This window comes from Dermochelys coriacea, chromosome 11, assembly GCF_009764565.3.
Source record: "Dermochelys coriacea isolate rDerCor1 chromosome 11, rDerCor1.pri.v4, whole genome shotgun sequence".
Classification (NCBI taxonomy): Eukaryota; Metazoa; Chordata; order Testudines; family Dermochelyidae; genus Dermochelys; species Dermochelys coriacea.
Genome location: NC_050078.2, coordinates 40,353,908 through 40,370,525, shown reverse-complemented (window position 1 = coordinate 40,370,525; position 16,618 = coordinate 40,353,908). Strand labels below are relative to the sequence as shown.

Genomic DNA, 16,618 nt, shown 5'->3' with positions numbered 1-16,618 from the left:
GATATGAATAACCCTATGTGGCTGAACCATTCCGGAAGCAATGCTCGCAGTTTAGAAAGCATTGCTCTTAATAGCTCATTGGCAGAATTTCAGAAGGAATATTTGACTCCCCTCTCCCTCCCCCCCCCCGCGAACTTCTACTGTAAAACCGTATGAACAATCTGGAGCGATCATGAATAGTTTTGACAGAAGTTGTAGCCTTTCCCATCGGTCTCACGGAGTGAGCAGAATTAGCTGCAAGCTGCAATACTGGAGTAGGGGTGGGGGAAGAGGGGATCTAACCTGTTATTGCTTCAGGTCCTGAACTGCTATTCGGGTAACTGCCATATGCTGACTTATTGGCAATTTAAATTTCTACTATATAGACTTAAAACGTTTCAGGCGAAACAACAAGCGGAAGATTAGTGGCTTTATTTTGGGTTTGTGGCTATAGCTCACTGAATAAGAAGGGAAGTTGTGATAAAAGTATTTATTGATATGGGATTCAAAATGAGCTGGAAGTGAGAGACTCCCTGTGTGGTGAGTTTAAATCTGTTTATTAACGATTCCTAGGATTTCATTAAACGTCTTGTGAACATAAAGAAGAAAAATTGCGAATTCAGTCTCATTTATACCCTCATTTCCCTAATGACATCGCTCCCCGGAGATGCAGGCGGCTTGCATTTCATCAAGTGAAAGAGATTACGTCTTAAAAACTTGTGTCTGGGCTCCACAAAGAACCCCGGGAAATGCCCATTTGAGTGACGGATGGGGCAGCCGCGCCTGGCACTGGTGACAAAGTCGCTTTCCGTGAGAGAGAGGGGCTGGAATGAAACTTTACAAAGTTGAGCCTCTTCCGGCGAGGTAGAGGCAGAGGGCCCAATCCTGCTCTGATGACTCACGCAAGGAGCAACAGGTTTCAGAGTAGCAGCCGTGTTAGTCTGTATTCGCAAAAAGAAAAGGAGGACTTGTGGCACCTTAGAGACTAACAAATTTATTAGAGCATAAGCTTTCGTGAGCTACATCCGATGAAGTGAGCTGTAGCTCACGAAAGCTTATGCTCTAATAAATTTGTTAGTCTCTAAGGTGCCACAAGTCCTCCTTTTCTTTTTGCAAGGAGCAACGTTAGAGTCAACAGGCCCCCATGGGCCTGAGCCAAGCCCGCAGAAACCGGCCCCTTACCGCGTTTTTCCCTCCCCCCACTCTAGAGAGCAGGATCTCTGAGACTGTACCTGTCCTGACTCCGTACTTCAGCGTGTCCCTGCAGTCCACCAGGATCTGCTCCAGGGATTCGGGGTTGTCCGAGAGCTCCAGGTTGAAGCCCTCCATCCCTTCCAGCAGCTGGTGCGGGTGATGGAAGTCCAGGACTTTGGTGGACCTGTCGAACGTCTTCCTCACGTAGCTCAGGAGAATGTCAACCACCTCCAGCAGGAACTGCATGGTCTGCTCCTCGCCATTCTTGGCAGGCAGCAAATCTGCGGCGGGCGGGACACAAGAACTCAGCGCCTGCCTTGCAATCGGGAGACAGTCTATGGACCAGCTCCCTTCGGAGCGTCATTTCCCAGGCTAGCAGCGGAATGCCCCGGCTCCCGCTCCGCCGCAGCGCGGCCGCCAGCACAGGAATGGCGTGACAGTGTCTGGTGTCCCCTGCCAGGGCTCTGTCAGCTTCATGCCCATTCATCATCTGGCGGCGAGGGCACTAAACCGCAGCTTACTGCTAGATGCTAAAAAGCGCATGTCACTGAAATCATGACACCCTACAAGCTAATCTATTGTGTTCCGAGGGAAAACATGCTCAGCAACCAGCCCGAGAATTAGACGCTGCTCCCTGCACAACATTGTCTCAGTTCACTCGCTCTGTCTGGCGACAGAAACCTGTGGCTGAAGGTGCTTCTGGTTCTCCCCCACATCACCCCATTAGGAGTGTATTAACTGCGATGCTTCCTAACCGGATAGCTATGCTCTTTTATCTAGCTTTTAAACACACACTGGTAATGAACACTCTTCCCAAATTAAAAATAGATTTACTGTAAGTATTCATGGGATAATGGAACAATAAAATATAAGACCAGCACTCTGTTTATCCTCTCTCGCCTGCAGCAGATTGTCAGAAGATACCAGCTTATGCATCAAAACGTAATCACAGCAGACTGACACAAACACACCCCTGGTCAAGCATACTTTGTACTGGAAAGAATTTAACGTTTTTAGTGGCCGATTTACAAAGAAAAAATGCGTGTAACTGATTGTGGGGCAAATGCTTAGATGGTGCAATTGGCGTAACTCCACTGAAGTCACTGAAATAGCTGAGACGATTTACGCCAGCTCAGGATCTGGCCCAAAGTATTTTAAATACATATAGGTACGTATATATTGATATTATACGTGTTATCTACAACATCTACAGGGTGTTACTCTGACAGCAGAATTCTCAGAAAAAAGATATTCATTATTAAAAAGCAAAATCTGCAGCTAGATGAAATGCCAGAAAGACAGACCATAAAAACACTGCTGAGATTAAGCAGCCAATTGTTGTAAGGAGCACTTACCTCTAGCAAATAAATTGGAGAAGTCTGTCTCGGCCCGCCTGAACCTGGCTTCCCTCTCGCTGTTCTCACAAGCCAGCAGGTTCTTGGAAGACTGCCTTTCCTTGAGAGAGGTCACAATCCGGCTTTTTTCTTCCAGGCTGTTGTTCCTTTGCAAGAACCCTACGTTATTATTACAAGATCCACAGGTCAGAGTATTCTCACTTCCCAGCATGTTTATAAACGCTTAAAGCAGCTCACTAGACAACAGTCCAAAGTGGGGTTTGTTCTGTATCTACCTAATGAGGTCAGGAAGAAGAGTATTTATGGGGATTATTTGCCTCCAGGAGGATGAGCTGGACTACAGAAACCCAGCCATGCAAAAAACAAATTTTCGTCATTTAGTGCTGTGGTAAATTCTTATTAAGTCCATCAGACAGATTCCACTTCAGTAATCAGCCACGGGAAGAGCGTTCAGGATGAGTCAATGCCATTGCAGCCTGCAGGCGAAGCGTATGGGCCTAGCAGACAGAAAGGGGCAGTGATGTGTGATTAAAATCAGGGCCACTTTCAGTTTTCCTCCTCGTGTTGCCATCAGGCTAAGGAAGCATGTTAGTAACTGGCTAATTTAGGAGATTGTCCAGTTCTAAAGATACAGGCACTAACCTCAGCGAGATTCCTCTCCCTATTAGTGGTGATAAATTAATGTCAGTAAAAAGTGAGGAGATACTGATTTTCAGGTAAAAAAATATTTCTGTGTTTTTAATCATTTCCTCCTCGCCTCAGAAAATCTGCTATTATCGGAGATACAGTTCTAACACACAAGATTATATAGAAATAATCATTATGACAATATTTTCAGTCGCTCAAGTACTTCCGCGATGGGCTCCATATAATATCCTAATAGAAAACAACAATATCATCCGTGCATAAAGTAGAAATGAAACAATAATTATATTTGCCATTCAATCCACACTAGCTATACAAAAGTAAACCAGCTAAACCTATCTCCTTGTGTTAACGAAGTAAATGGATTTTTATTTCCCATCTGGCAACATTGTTTTTATTAGAGACCTTATAGAAACGTCTTTAGACATGATCAGCTCTTCAGCCTCTGTAGCCACTTAACGTCAAACGGTGCCATAGTTTTGTTTTAGTTTGAGAATGGCACATTCGGAGGTAATTCGACATTATGAAAGGGATGCTGATAAAGTAAACATTTAACTAGAACTGAAATCATCTGTCATCCAAAGGTTCCTACTGACCCACCAGCCTCTCGAGCCTTGGCACTTGAAAAAAAACCTTTACCATCAAATTTGAATCCATCAAAACCAATCACATTTCGTGTTACCAGTTAAGGAGAACGACTGCGTGTAGGAAAAGCCAACACTGTAACTAGAAAAGGAGTACTTGTGGCACCTCAGAGACTAATAAATTTGTTAGTCTCCAAGGTGCCACAAATACTCCTTTTCTTTTTGCGGATACAGTCTAACACGGCTGCTACTCTGGAACACTGTAACTGTTTTCCTTGTTCCGTTCTGTCCATTTCCCTTGGCTGGCTTTCTAGACTGGAAGGCTTCCCTTTTACCGCTCTGGGCTCGCAGCCACCAGTATACTAACTAGCTAGAGGTTTAATCTCTCATAGGTAAATGCTACGGGGGGCTGACAATTGAAATATCCTTCATGATTTTAGACTTTTGCAAACTGAAAATTGCAGATACTTCTTGAAGGGGGGGGGGAGGATTCTGCTCTCAATTACTGCGCAGTAAATCCGCAGGCTCTGGAGTTCCTTTTACAGATTGGCTCCGTATACTGGGAGGGCAAAATGCAAAGAAGAGGGAGTGGTAGCCTTTTTTATTTAAATTGAATTTAATGATTCTGTATTAAACCACAATGGATTTAGCTCCTGTTGCTACAGTTTCAATCTCAACAGAGTGAAAAATCACCTCTGCTGCTTTGTTGTGTATATGAAATACCATATGAGTCAGAGTTTACCATAGAACTAAATAACACGATGATAACTGGATGAACTAATTGGCTACAGAGTAATACTTGTGGAACAGTTAAAAGTGAGCCACTAGCTGAAAATTGATGGTCTTGGAAGTTCTTCGTTTCAGTTTCAAACGTAGAGAAGAAATTTGTCGCATAAGACCAACACAAAAAAGTGGATGCAGGACAACAAACCCTCACTGCACGAGTCACTTAATATCTGAACAGCCAAATGACATCAACAGGATTACTCCCATAATTGAGGATTACTATCCCATGTTTACAAGGCTGGCCCCAGATAGTCATTGTACTCTGGACTACCACTTGACGATCACCTCCACCTGCTCTAGCTTGTAGTTCTCATCCTCCCACCTCTACCCCATGCATTTAAGAGCATGAGCCTCCAATCCGGAAACTTCAGAAAAATTAAATAAGGGTGTCTCAGATCTAGTGCATGGTAAGGTGAGCTGTTCAGGTATTAAAAATAAATCATTTCTTACCAACAAACAAAAGACAAACGAACCTAACTGCTGTAACCTTATGAGTAAATGATCCTCTAATAAAGAGAAACAGGCTGTAGCATAACAAAGTAGGCATGTGCTATTCCGGGGGTATGCTCTGCCTCAGGAAGCATATTATTTTCCATACAAACAACAAGACATTTCCTTGAGATATTCAGTGCAAGAAGTTCTGTAAAAAGGACAACTGCTCTGAAAAATAATAATACAGAGATTCCTCACTGTTGCATACCCCCTATGGCGTTAATATTATAGAATGAAAATAAACATATTTTTAAAATATTTCCAATACTAAGCTGAGGGGCAGATCTTAAATTACAGACAAGATAACAACCTCCCGGGAGGCAGAAGATTGTATTTAAGATGGTTGGAGAAGTTGTCTAGATGCTAAAGGGATCGGTATAGCTGGCAACTGCTTGGTTGCCTCTCCTTGGTGGTCGCAATGTTTCAGTGCTCAGATTGATCACCTTACCGAGGAGACGGAACCAGAGTCCTTGTCCAAATTAAAAGACAGCAGTATTTCCTTTGACATATTTAAGAAAGTTCCCCTAAACCCCGGTCTATGTTGTTATCTGTGTGAATCTAAAGTGAATAAAGGCAAACAAGGTTAATTCCAGAACAAAGCAATTGAACTATTAATAGTAAGCTTCAGAGGGGTAGCCGTGTTAGTCTGGATCTGTAAAAGCTGCAGTCCTGTGGCACCTTATAGACTAACAGACGTATTGGAGCATGAGCTTTCTTGGATCCGACGAATTGGGTATTCACCCACGAAAGCTCATGCTCCAATACGTCTGTTAGTCTATAAGGTGCCACAGGACTCTTTGCCGCTATTAATAGTAAGTGACAGCTTCACTTGAGCGCACACCTACAATGTAAGGACTTTTATCAGTCTTGATTCCCATTTAGCAGAGAATCTAGCAGCGCTGGTTAACGTTACAAGTCACTGAGAACACGGTTGTACCCCCAGACATGAGTTTACATAACTACTTTGTAGCCAACTTGGGGGCCTCCTCTTGTATTTTTTGCTCATTCAAAGCTTCCAGAGAAATCAATGGACATTTTGCATGACTCAGGCTCAGGACTGTGAGTTGGCGCATTACTACCTATGTATAGACTCACATGGGATATGACCACCTGCCCTTATTGAGAACCTATAAGACAAAAGGCTGGTTTGAGGGCCTACATACCACAGGACTGAATTTAGGGGCTGTTGCTGCTTTAACTTTATTTGCCTATAGGTATACCTATGTACGTTGTGGAGCTCTCCTCGACCACAGTATTATTTTAATGGAACTTAAAAGTGGAAACTAAAGTGGTTAAAAGCTGCACCAATAATAGAATGGTCTACTGCTTTCTGATTGGCCGACAACAGCACAACAATTTCTCTTCCCGTCTACTTTTTTCCCCTGGGCATCTTCTAGGAACTGGTGATTTATAAATGCCTCACTAGTTCATCGGCATGCAGAAAAGAGTAGCCATGCTAGGGCTTTACTTGGAGGCTGTTTCTATGCCTGAGGGTAAACACATGGATAGATCAAACGTTAAAATATCTGTATCCCACTTATGAATTTAAATTAAGAATTATGTTGGAGAGACAGTGGAAGCAGCCGAGAATAAATAACTGTCCTGTGCTATTTGTCATCTAACTGAGAAGACGAAAGCCCTTATTAGCACCTGCTACACTCAGAAATTAAACCGCAACTTATTTTCATAGTTTTGCATGGGCAGCATTTTTAAAAGCTACTTTTCTCAGGAATGTACCAGAAGGGACAGAACTAGAGTCCTGAATCTCAGGCTTAATAACAAATAAAATGGATAGGAAACAATAGCATTTGCACTCTAAAGGGGGAATGGATAGTGTGCGTAAAACCATCTTTTATACAATTTACACTGCAGATCAAATAGACTTCGGAATGAGGGATATAATCCAAATTTCCCAATTCCCAGTTCAGTGCTTTAACCACAACACCATAGTCCCTCCATACACACACAAATCATTTGTACTAGATGCATCATAAACCTATATCTCCCTGGGGTGTTAATTGAGAAAGAGCCTGGATGAGTCATGAGCAAAAGTCTCCCAGACTTTCAGGTTTCAGAGTAGCAGCCGTGTTAGTCTGTATCTGCAAAAAGAAGAGGAGTACTTGTGGCATCTTAGAGACTAACAAATTTATTTGAGCATAAGCTTTCCTGAGCTACAGCTCACTTCATCGGATGCATTCGGTGGAAAATACAGTGGGGAGATTTATATACACACAGAGAACATGAGACAATGGGTTTTATCATACACACTGTAAGGAGAGTGATCACTTAAGATGAGCTATTACCAGCAGGAAGGAGGGGGGGAAGGAGGAAAACCTTTTGTGGTGATAATCAAGGAGAGCCATTTCCAGCAGTTAACAAGAATGTCTGAGGAAGAGTGGGGGGTGGGTTTCAGTAAGTCTTACTGACTTTCAGTAAGGCTTATGCGTCTAACTCACTTAGGCGCCTTCGAAATTCCCACCGTGCCGTGTTACTTGCTGTTCTGTAGAGTATTATCATCCGCAGTGAAAGCAGACTGGGCCCCATCGCCCAACGCGGACGCATATGAACAGTTTTACTCAGAGGAGTAGTCCCACTGATTTCAATGGGAGTAAAATCAAGTGTTTGTCGAATGGGGTCCCTTCAGAAATATAGCAGTCTGGGGCGGACACTTTTTTGTGTGGGTCATAATGAAAGATTATAAATGAACTATACCCATAGTGAAAAACCTGAGCACTGCCAGCAAACTTGGCTTTTAATGAAAATTAATCAAGCCATTTAAAATACATTTGCTTTAAAAAAAAAAGGTATTTCCCCCTTCAGACTGTGGCTTTTAATTAGATAAGAGGGCAGACTGACATATTTAACGGAAGATATGCCGCATAAATCTTGGACAAGTAGTTGGTAAAAATTTAAAATACTCGATATACAAAAACATTGTTAAAGACCTATACATTGCTCACGTGTTTGCTTTTTTTGCATGTTTTGAATCTTATTTAAAGTTTGCGTTCAAAATTAATGGTTTTCAAGAAAAAACAGTTCTGCCTGACACACAGAAGCGACTAATGTCCGGTTTACTGTAAAACTCTGTAATTCCATGATATTTAGGCTCTGAAACAATATTGTGTAGAATTAAGAGGAATCGACTGTAAATATTTCTAAATAGCTGTAGTGAAAAAATGGTATTTGGCAGCATTCAGCTTTTACACTATTTAGTTTCCAAGGGTAACTTTTTATTTCTGTGCTTGAGCTATATAGCAGTGTGATTGTGTGTGTGTACTTATACGTGTGCTGAGTAAAATAAATCACTGTATTAGATGAATTGCCGTGTATTATCATTATTATCGAGTGTATCATTTTAGTATAAAGCAGAAAAGAGTAATAAAATAAATAGTACTGAAAATTAAAAGTAAGCCTTCATGCAATACAGTGTCCTTTCAATCCTTGTTTGTTTGCTTGCTTGGAAACCAGATGGTTATTTGTTTGAATTCCCCCCAACAGTCCTTTTCCTTCTTCAAATCCAACATGGTGGGATTGTTCATTTTCAGTTTATTTTATTTAACACCTGCATTGTGTGGTGCTGTGATGTCCCTTCATCACCCTGGTAGTCTAGCAACACAGAACAAACCCAGCGGTGCGTTACTTTATCAATTCTGCTTGCCGTGCTAAATTAAAACGATGATGAAAAAGCCCATAGCTCCAGACACTGAAGGGACCCGTAGGGGAATGGTCCATTAAACCCAGATCAGGGGCTATTTATAGAACTAAACGGCTACTCGTTAATAGCCCCATTGGGTTCCAATGCAACTTCTTAATAGACCTAGGGCTAAAAAAATTGCAGCCTACAATTTCCTGAATCCAAACTTCCATGTAACTAAGCATCTAGCGAATGAGCTTTGATTAGGGAAAAGGGAGCTTAAATAGTTCTTTGCATTGATAAAACGCTCTCACCGCCCATTTCACACACACTAAAATGGTCCTCTTACTAAAAGATAATTGAGAATGGGGAGAAAATAATTCCTATTCATAACGGGGGAAATGCTGCGTAAAAGGAATGATCGTTTGGCATCAGATAATAAAGATCAGACTGTTTGTCTTCAAAAGGAAAGGCGCTATGAAGAAATCTGGAGAGGCGAAGACAGCTTGTTATCTGTAAATGAATCTCTTGCTGTAACGTTGCAATCTGAGTGTATATTTGTTTCCTTTCCTTCATTTAATCGGCCTGCACGCTGACTGGCTGCCAGCACTATCTCCCAAACCCAGCGCTCTGACGAATTGCTGTTTAATAAGGCTCTCGTTATTCTTCCCCCCCCCACCCCCAGGAGATCCGTATTTTCTGGCCTGATAAGGTTGAAAATTTTCAGACAGTGAGATATGGCAAAAACCTTGCTCGTTTCTCACAGCCGCTCCCTCACTCTCATTAAGCTTCCACATGTTCTGCGCCAGCCCCTGCCCCTTTCGCCTCCCCTTAGCACTCTCCCCAGCTCAGAGGGGCTGTGTCATCAGACAGGAGACCATGGTGAGCTACAATGCTCCTCAAAGCTCTTCTCATAAAGAAGCAGCATAGAGACAACCCTTCGTTTTTAGCAGATCAAATAGTGCTGGAATGGGTAACCACCACCACGTCCCATACACCTTCCCCGCCACAGCCCCGGTCACTTTCTGCCAACCTCAGTGCTTGAAAACATGCTTTTAAATGTGGCTCAGAAAACCTCCGGGATGAAAAGCTACGTAAAGCGGCGCTCTGAGCCACAGACCTGCACCCGGGGACATCGATGCGAGCGCTCCGATTGACTTCAACTGGAGCACGTTCGAGCACAAGGGGGTCGGGTGAAATAACCCGGGATTTCATTGTGTCTAGACCGAGTTAGGGCGGTGCTGCGCCTCCAAGCGCTGCGCTGCTCTTGCTCTCTTCGGACAGCAGAGGGCGAAAGAGTCCGCAAAGAGCGGCGCTCACGCAGCCTCCCACGAATTACTAAAAGCAAATCGCATTGCTAAATGAGTTTGGGGGGTTGCTTGGGGCTCAGTGGGAGGAGGCACAGCTCTTCTCATTTTGTTCTTTTGCTGAGTTATCTTAATACCAAGAGATGGCTTACTAAAGCTTCTCTCTCTCAGCCTTGCTTCATACCAATACAGAGCGCTCTGTTTGGCAACAAGAAACTCTTAGGCATGGAGGGGGTCAAAGACAGAAGAAGGGTCACAAATGGACATTGCGAACTGTTGACAGCCTCTTTGCACTTACCACATATTTTGAGACCAATTTTTCTGGTACATCCATGAGCCACATCACACCAGGTGTCGTAGGCTAAAACAAAAGACAGATTCACATAATACAGAAGCCAGGCACTATGGGCTAAGATCCAGACATTTCCATTTGGGGGGCATCTGCTGTTAAACTGTAATAAAATACCCCCAAACCAATACAATATACACTCCGCCTCTTGCCTATCTCCTCCTCCCTTTCCACCCTCATCCTCACTGTCCTCTGAGGAGGTGTACAGATAATTTCAGAGATCACCATTTTAAAAGGGCTCCAAGAGCCTAGTCTGTGTTGGACCAGCGTCTGGAGTCACCCGGGGCAGCGATGACGGTCTTCAAATCAGCAGCACCATCGAGATGTCACACCAGCTCATCAAGAAAGAAAGAAAGAAAAGGCATCTGGGACCTTAACAGCTAATAATTTATTGGCAGGCCTCCAACAAAATGGCAGCTTAAAATAAACTGGCATGAAATGGGGTCCTGGAAAAGTTCAGGAATTAATTGGGTGAAAAATAGTATTTGACTACATGATCGGACTTGCATGAATAAGCTTCAGCCGGACTGACAGTGGGAAGCACATTAGTGCGTCTCACGTCTTCTCCCTACTTCTGCTCCCCACTTTCCACCCGCCCCTTCATTCAACCCCACCCCCGGACTGTGCTTTCAGACGGTGCACTGCCGCCAGGGTTCACCGCTGAACTGGGGATGGGCGTGTGGGCGGAGAGGGAGGAGGACAGAAGAAGCAATCGTTGACATAATCACAAGTCTCTTTGCCTGGCGTGTGTGTGTGTGTGTGTGTGTGGTTTGAATTGCCGACATTCAGCTACCGGGAGGTTACTGTCCCCCTACAGTGCCAGGCAGCTACACCGCATAAGTAGCTGCTATATTTCCACGCTACCCTAAGCAGTCCCTCTCCAGTTGCCTTGATCTATTTCCTCGCAGGGCACGCTCCTGTGGTCACCTGAGCTTGGGGTGAGAAGATCAGGCAAGCTAGCCCCCCGGAAAACAACGCCGGGAGGGGAATGGAGGAAAACCAAAACCAGGCAACGAGTGAAAGGCGGGCGAGAGGGGGGTAGAGAAGAACGGAGGATGAAAGAGCGGGCCCAGTCTTCTCCCTCCGCCGAGCTCCGGCTGGGCGGCGCAGCCGTGGCAGGGCGTGGGCCCCGGTCGCTAGGCTCCGGGTTACTTGGCGCCTGTCAGTAACCGGACTGAGCAGTCGAGGTATAACACGTGCCCCACGGTCAGGGCGAGTCCCGTGCAGCGACGGACCCCACCCCGCCGCCTGCCCTGGCTCACGCGCCCCGCGAAGGCTGTGGGGCCGGGCTAGGAGCTGGGCCCCTGGGATCCCTCGCTACTCGCCGCGGGAGCCCGGGGCATTGGGCCCGCCGTGTCCCGCCACTCACAAGCCGCTGGCTGACCAGGCAGGCGCCGGGCCTCTGGCGATGGAGCCAGGCCACCGCCGGAGGTAGGGCCCGGGGCCGCTCACGAACCAAGACCGAGGTCTCCCGGGAGCCCCGCGCGGGTTGAGCTAGAGGGGCGGATCCCGCCTGCCGGTCCCCCACAGGCGGGCGGCTGCCAAAGGGCCACAGGAGGCGCCCCGAGGCGCGGAGCGCGCCAAGCCGGGGCGGGCGCTGGCCCGGCGCTCTGAGGGCTCAGCGCGGGGAGGGGCGAAGGAGCAGCGGAGCGGGGCCGCCCCCTTGGGCACGGCGAGCTGACCCTCACCCAGCCCAGCGCCCTGGAGAGAGGTACCGAGCGTGAGCCCGCCCAGCTGCCTCTCAGCGCCCGGCCGCAGGCGGGACCGGCTTTGGCGCCTCAGGTCTCCCGCCGCCCGGGCCCCCGCGGCTTCCTGCCGGTAGGGGGCGGCAGGGCGCTACGGGCCGGAGAGGAGGCGCGAGAGCCCAGGCCCGGGGCTGGCTGGAGAATAGACAGGGGAGGTCCCCCCCGGGAAAGGGCAGGAGCGGGAGCTTCAGAGGGGCAAGGGGGCTTGGGGAACACGGGGCGGCTGGAGGGGCCGGGGAGAGAGGCCGAGAATAGCCGGGGCTGCGGGGCAGGCGGGAGCGAGCGGGAGGGGGGGGCTGGGCAGAGGCAGCGGCGGGGAACAGACTGGGCAGGACCAGGGCCGGGGCTCAGGACCGCAAGGCAGGAGGTGGCGGGCGAGGGGACCTCAGCTGAAGGGTGGAGACTGGCTCGGCCAGGAGGGAAGAGGTGCGGGGGCTGGAGGGGTCAGAGGCGGACCCAGGAGGGCAGGAGAGGAGAGAGTGACAGCCTGGAAAAAAAGCTCTGACACGTCAAGCAGCCGAAGGCAACTAAGGGCTAGAATAAGATGGAGCCTGACAGCAAGACCATGGCCAAAGGGAGCCAGGGGCAGAAGCACTTACTCCGGGAACATGGCAGCCCTCCCCAATCAACGCCCAGGCGGCTGAGAAAACAGCAGGGCGGGGAACAGCTCGAGTGGATGAGGGAGCTCTGCGCTCCTGGGCTATTTCTAGCCTACGGATTTGGTTAGATGGAGAATTTCGTTAAGTGCCCCTCTGGGTGATTTTTTTTTTTTTTTTTAGTTTAAACCCTATCAGATTGTCCCCTAACCATTTTTTGCTAATCCATCGTAGATACAGAGAGAAAACGGGATTTTGTATTGCTGGCATACATAGTTATTTCTTCATTAAACTGAATTTCTGATTAATCAGATTTTGGTCCTGACATCTCAGCAAAAGACAACGCCCTCCCCACCCCCAAAAACTCAAGCCTCACACAAATGAACTGTTTTCCAGTGGGGTTTTTGCATGTTGGGTGCCCCCCGCCCATTCTTTCCAGTTGCAGAATAATCACAATAATGACTCTAATGTTCATGCCTCATAGCCCAGGCAGCCCTATCAGGGTAAAAGCTATTCCCCGCGTTACTGTGCCTGCCAAGCTTTTATTTCTTACTATTCCCCCCTCTTTGTCTCCGGTGATTATGTCATCGAGCTCCCCCCTCCCTTCTTTTGGTAGTTGATTGTCTGAATTGTCTAGGCAGAGCGAAAAAAACGATTCTCCCTCCACCTGCACCAGATCTGCTTCCCACTCACACCTCAATAACTTAAGGCAAATTCGGGGCAATTAGGGATACAGAGCTCTGAAAAACTACAATTAGCATCGAAATTTCAGTTGATTATAGGCCTCAGTGTAAGCAAAAAGGAAGCTATAGCATTAGCAGTATAAAATGCAAGTCTGGAACACACTTCACACCCAGGGTCTAGTTTCACCCTCTAACCAAGTCAGTTCCCTCCACCCCCTTAAAACAAATCTCGATTTTCTAGCCATCTGGAGAGTTAGTTTATTTTCTAAATCTCCCAAAATGTGCCTGTAAAACCAAACACTACTGGAGCTGAGGCTTTTCGGCATCCTTAGAAAATTAGTGAAAAATCTAAGGAGCAGCCTCTGATTTTAAACCACCAGAAAGATGTGATCTTTCTACAGAGCAATTTCCACACCTAGTTTAAGGGCATGGAACAAGGATTTCCAGCTTTGTCGTTTTGTGTCGAATTTGGTCTCACCGAAGAGCCATGCTAAAATGATTAAGCATCCAAAAGGTTTAAAACGAGGAGAAAGACTAAAACCTACTTGTGGGTCGTAAATTAGTGGGGTTGGAGTCCTGATTGGCGTTGGAGGAGGATGGAGCAGAGGATGCCATCACTTCAGAAAGTCAAAGTCGTTTGGTCCCGTATTTTCCTCCAATATTTCTCTGGTGGATGGACAGTAAAGAATTTACTGGAAGGAAAGAAAAGGCGGCTTTAGAGATCTGGTCTCCTGAAAGGATGAAACGCGAGTCCTGTCTAGATTAACTAGTCAGGGTATGATTCTGCAGCCAACAATAAGCAATTAAACTCCTCGCGAAGTGACAGTGTCTGGGAAAGCCTGCACAAAGGATTGCATCTCCAGTAGAAGAGTCCTTATCACGACGTTTCTTAGCCAGGCAAAAATATTCACAAACAAAGCGATGAAAAGGAAAGATTAGGGAAGGCGCGCCGCGGACACTTATTTAGTTTAAGGCAGCTAACATGGAAACATGGCAATGAGAAAATTCTTCGATAGGCTGAAGAGCCAAATCGTTTCTTTGCTGGATGTTGAAGCGCTATATCCTGTGCGGAATGATGGATTTAGCAGACCATGAAGTCTATCGCAATTATATCAATGGCCACTGAAGAGGGCAATTATGGCTCATGTCAAATTGAAACCAATTTATAAAACAGGCTTTTAAATTATCAGTCGAAATGACCTACAATCTCAACAGAATTCTTGCTGCGATTCTATGTTTTATCATCTAATCCCTGAAATATTAATCAGATTAAATACAAAAATATTCAGGAAGGATTGATATATAAATCCTCAGCTCTGCCGCCGGTAACAAAGGCACATTTTCTTTTTTGCCTTTGTACGCCTGTATGTGTTATATGCATGTATTCATGTGTGTGCATAGATGCACGTTCAAACGTACGCACGACTGAACCATGCCATTCACATTTAAACTTTGGCATATGCTATCGGGGTACATAGCTGAAAAAGGTGATCATAGTAAGATCGACCTCTCATGGACTAACCCTTGTTCCTAGCCAGCTGTTAAGTTCTTTACAGGCGGACATTGCATTCCAATAACCAGTTTTGGTTCGCTGATCGAGAACCGCTGGTCAATGCCTCGCTTATCTGATGGTCCCCACCCCTGGCTGGGTCTGATTTATTTCATCCAGAAAAATCAAGAAAGAATATCAAGGTCCAGTAAATTAAGAAGCCCCCTCCTCCAAAGCCAATAATACTCGTTATTCATTTTCACTGAGCGGATTAAAACCAGCGTGTAAATACAACGGGCCAGTGATTTCAATGGTAAATGGGTAAATTATTTAAAAAACCCCACAACCAACCAAGATATAAATAGACATCCTAAAGCAGAGGGGACTCACTGGACAATGCCTGGAAGTGAAGTAACAGGTTAGCTCAACAGTCTACCGCACCGGGTGACTCAAAATACATATTATTTCTCCCTGGACAGGGCAGCCACACAAAAATGGTTTTGGGAAAAGCCCCCCATTCCGAAAGAGCCTCCTGAAGGCTTGAACAATACAATCTAGTGAGGAGAATTTAAAGGAGACTTACCGCGGAGGCGAGCGAACCCACACTTACTCCAAGTGTCCAAAAAGCCAGGGGATTCTAACCTTGGGAGGGAGTCGCCGGTTATAAACTCCGCGAGAAACGACGTCGGAATACCAATCGCGCCTCGGAATTTAATTCGCGATGACCTTTTTCCACTAGTACTTGGATTTGCTTTTTTTAAAGCCTGAATCGCCGATTGATCTGCTCCGACGCAGGCATGAGTCACAGCGCTTCCACCACCTCCTCTTCTTCAATATGGAAGGCAAGCAGGCAGGCTGGGGGGAGATCGACCAGGTCAATTTGCTGGGTCGGAAATCACGCGCCCAAATGTTGCCTTCCCAGGCTAACGTGACTTATTTGCAGGTGTTTTGGTCGCCTCGGGGTTTTATAGTTCGCTTGTGAATCCAGATCACGAAGATGCACCCAGAAAGGCTGAACCTATGAGTAATACAGTACGTACTCAACACGCTCTGTTTTCAGAGAGGGGCAGGGGGACTAGTAGGAAAGACACTTCCGCTCGGCGATGTGCATCTTTTAAAATACCTATTGAGGTCTTTCTGAGCCCGAGAAGGTTATTTCAAACACACCAGAAACGTTCATTATATAAACACGAAGCAGCCGTGACTGCCAACAAACAGCCGATTTTTAAAAAAATCATCTCTTTAAAAGAAAGCTATTTGATCTCAACTTTAGCTTCCTTTCAGTCTCTTTTGTTCTAACTCATATCACACTGTACTACCATATAAAACATGCTATCTCCAGAATAATTTCAGGCAGTGTCTTTGTTAAATGGAGCTTAGTGAAGAGAGGGGAGTAGTTTTGCTATGATCAGAATTTTATACCCCATTTATTTTTTTCTCTTTAGGAACCCCCCAAGCTATGATTAATTATTTTTGTGAGTCTCCACCAGAGGGCGTCAAAGATCCAGACGGATGAATCTTTTGGTCTTTACCATGGCTACAAGGAGCACCTGTTTTTTTTTTTTTATGACTGAGTTTAAATGTTTTAATTAGATCCAGGACTTACCACCGACCTCCTTTTGCTAAAAATAGATACATGCAGAAAATCTTTTTGTTTTTAGCCTCTAAAACTCAGAAGAGCATTACATTTTAAAGGAGATGTTTTGCTAGCAATTTCCAATGAGGATTGTAGTGTTAGGTTTCAAATTGTTGAAGTAACTAGACATATGAATCAATACGA

At 45.8% G+C, this 16,618-nt stretch overlaps 1 protein-coding gene across 1 annotated transcript in view; it reads right to left on the bottom strand.

Moving 5' to 3' along the window:
- The window catches only part of GAD1 (glutamate decarboxylase 1), a 46,639-nt gene extending 30,501 nt beyond the window's left edge, over positions 1-16,138 (bottom strand). The window contains exons 1-5 of the mRNA XM_038422000.2: positions 15,422-16,138; positions 13,895-14,041; positions 10,275-10,337; positions 2,529-2,687; positions 1,212-1,454 (exon numbers count right to left, since the gene is read on the bottom strand). Coding sequence (XP_038277928.1) covers positions 1,212-1,454; positions 2,529-2,687; positions 10,275-10,337; positions 13,895-13,964 — 535 coding nt within the window. The 5' untranslated portion in view covers positions 13,965-14,041; positions 15,422-16,138. The remainder of the gene's footprint in view (positions 1-1,211; positions 1,455-2,528; positions 2,688-10,274; positions 10,338-13,894; positions 14,042-15,421) is intronic.
- Between the last annotated feature and the right edge of the window lie 480 nt (positions 16,139-16,618).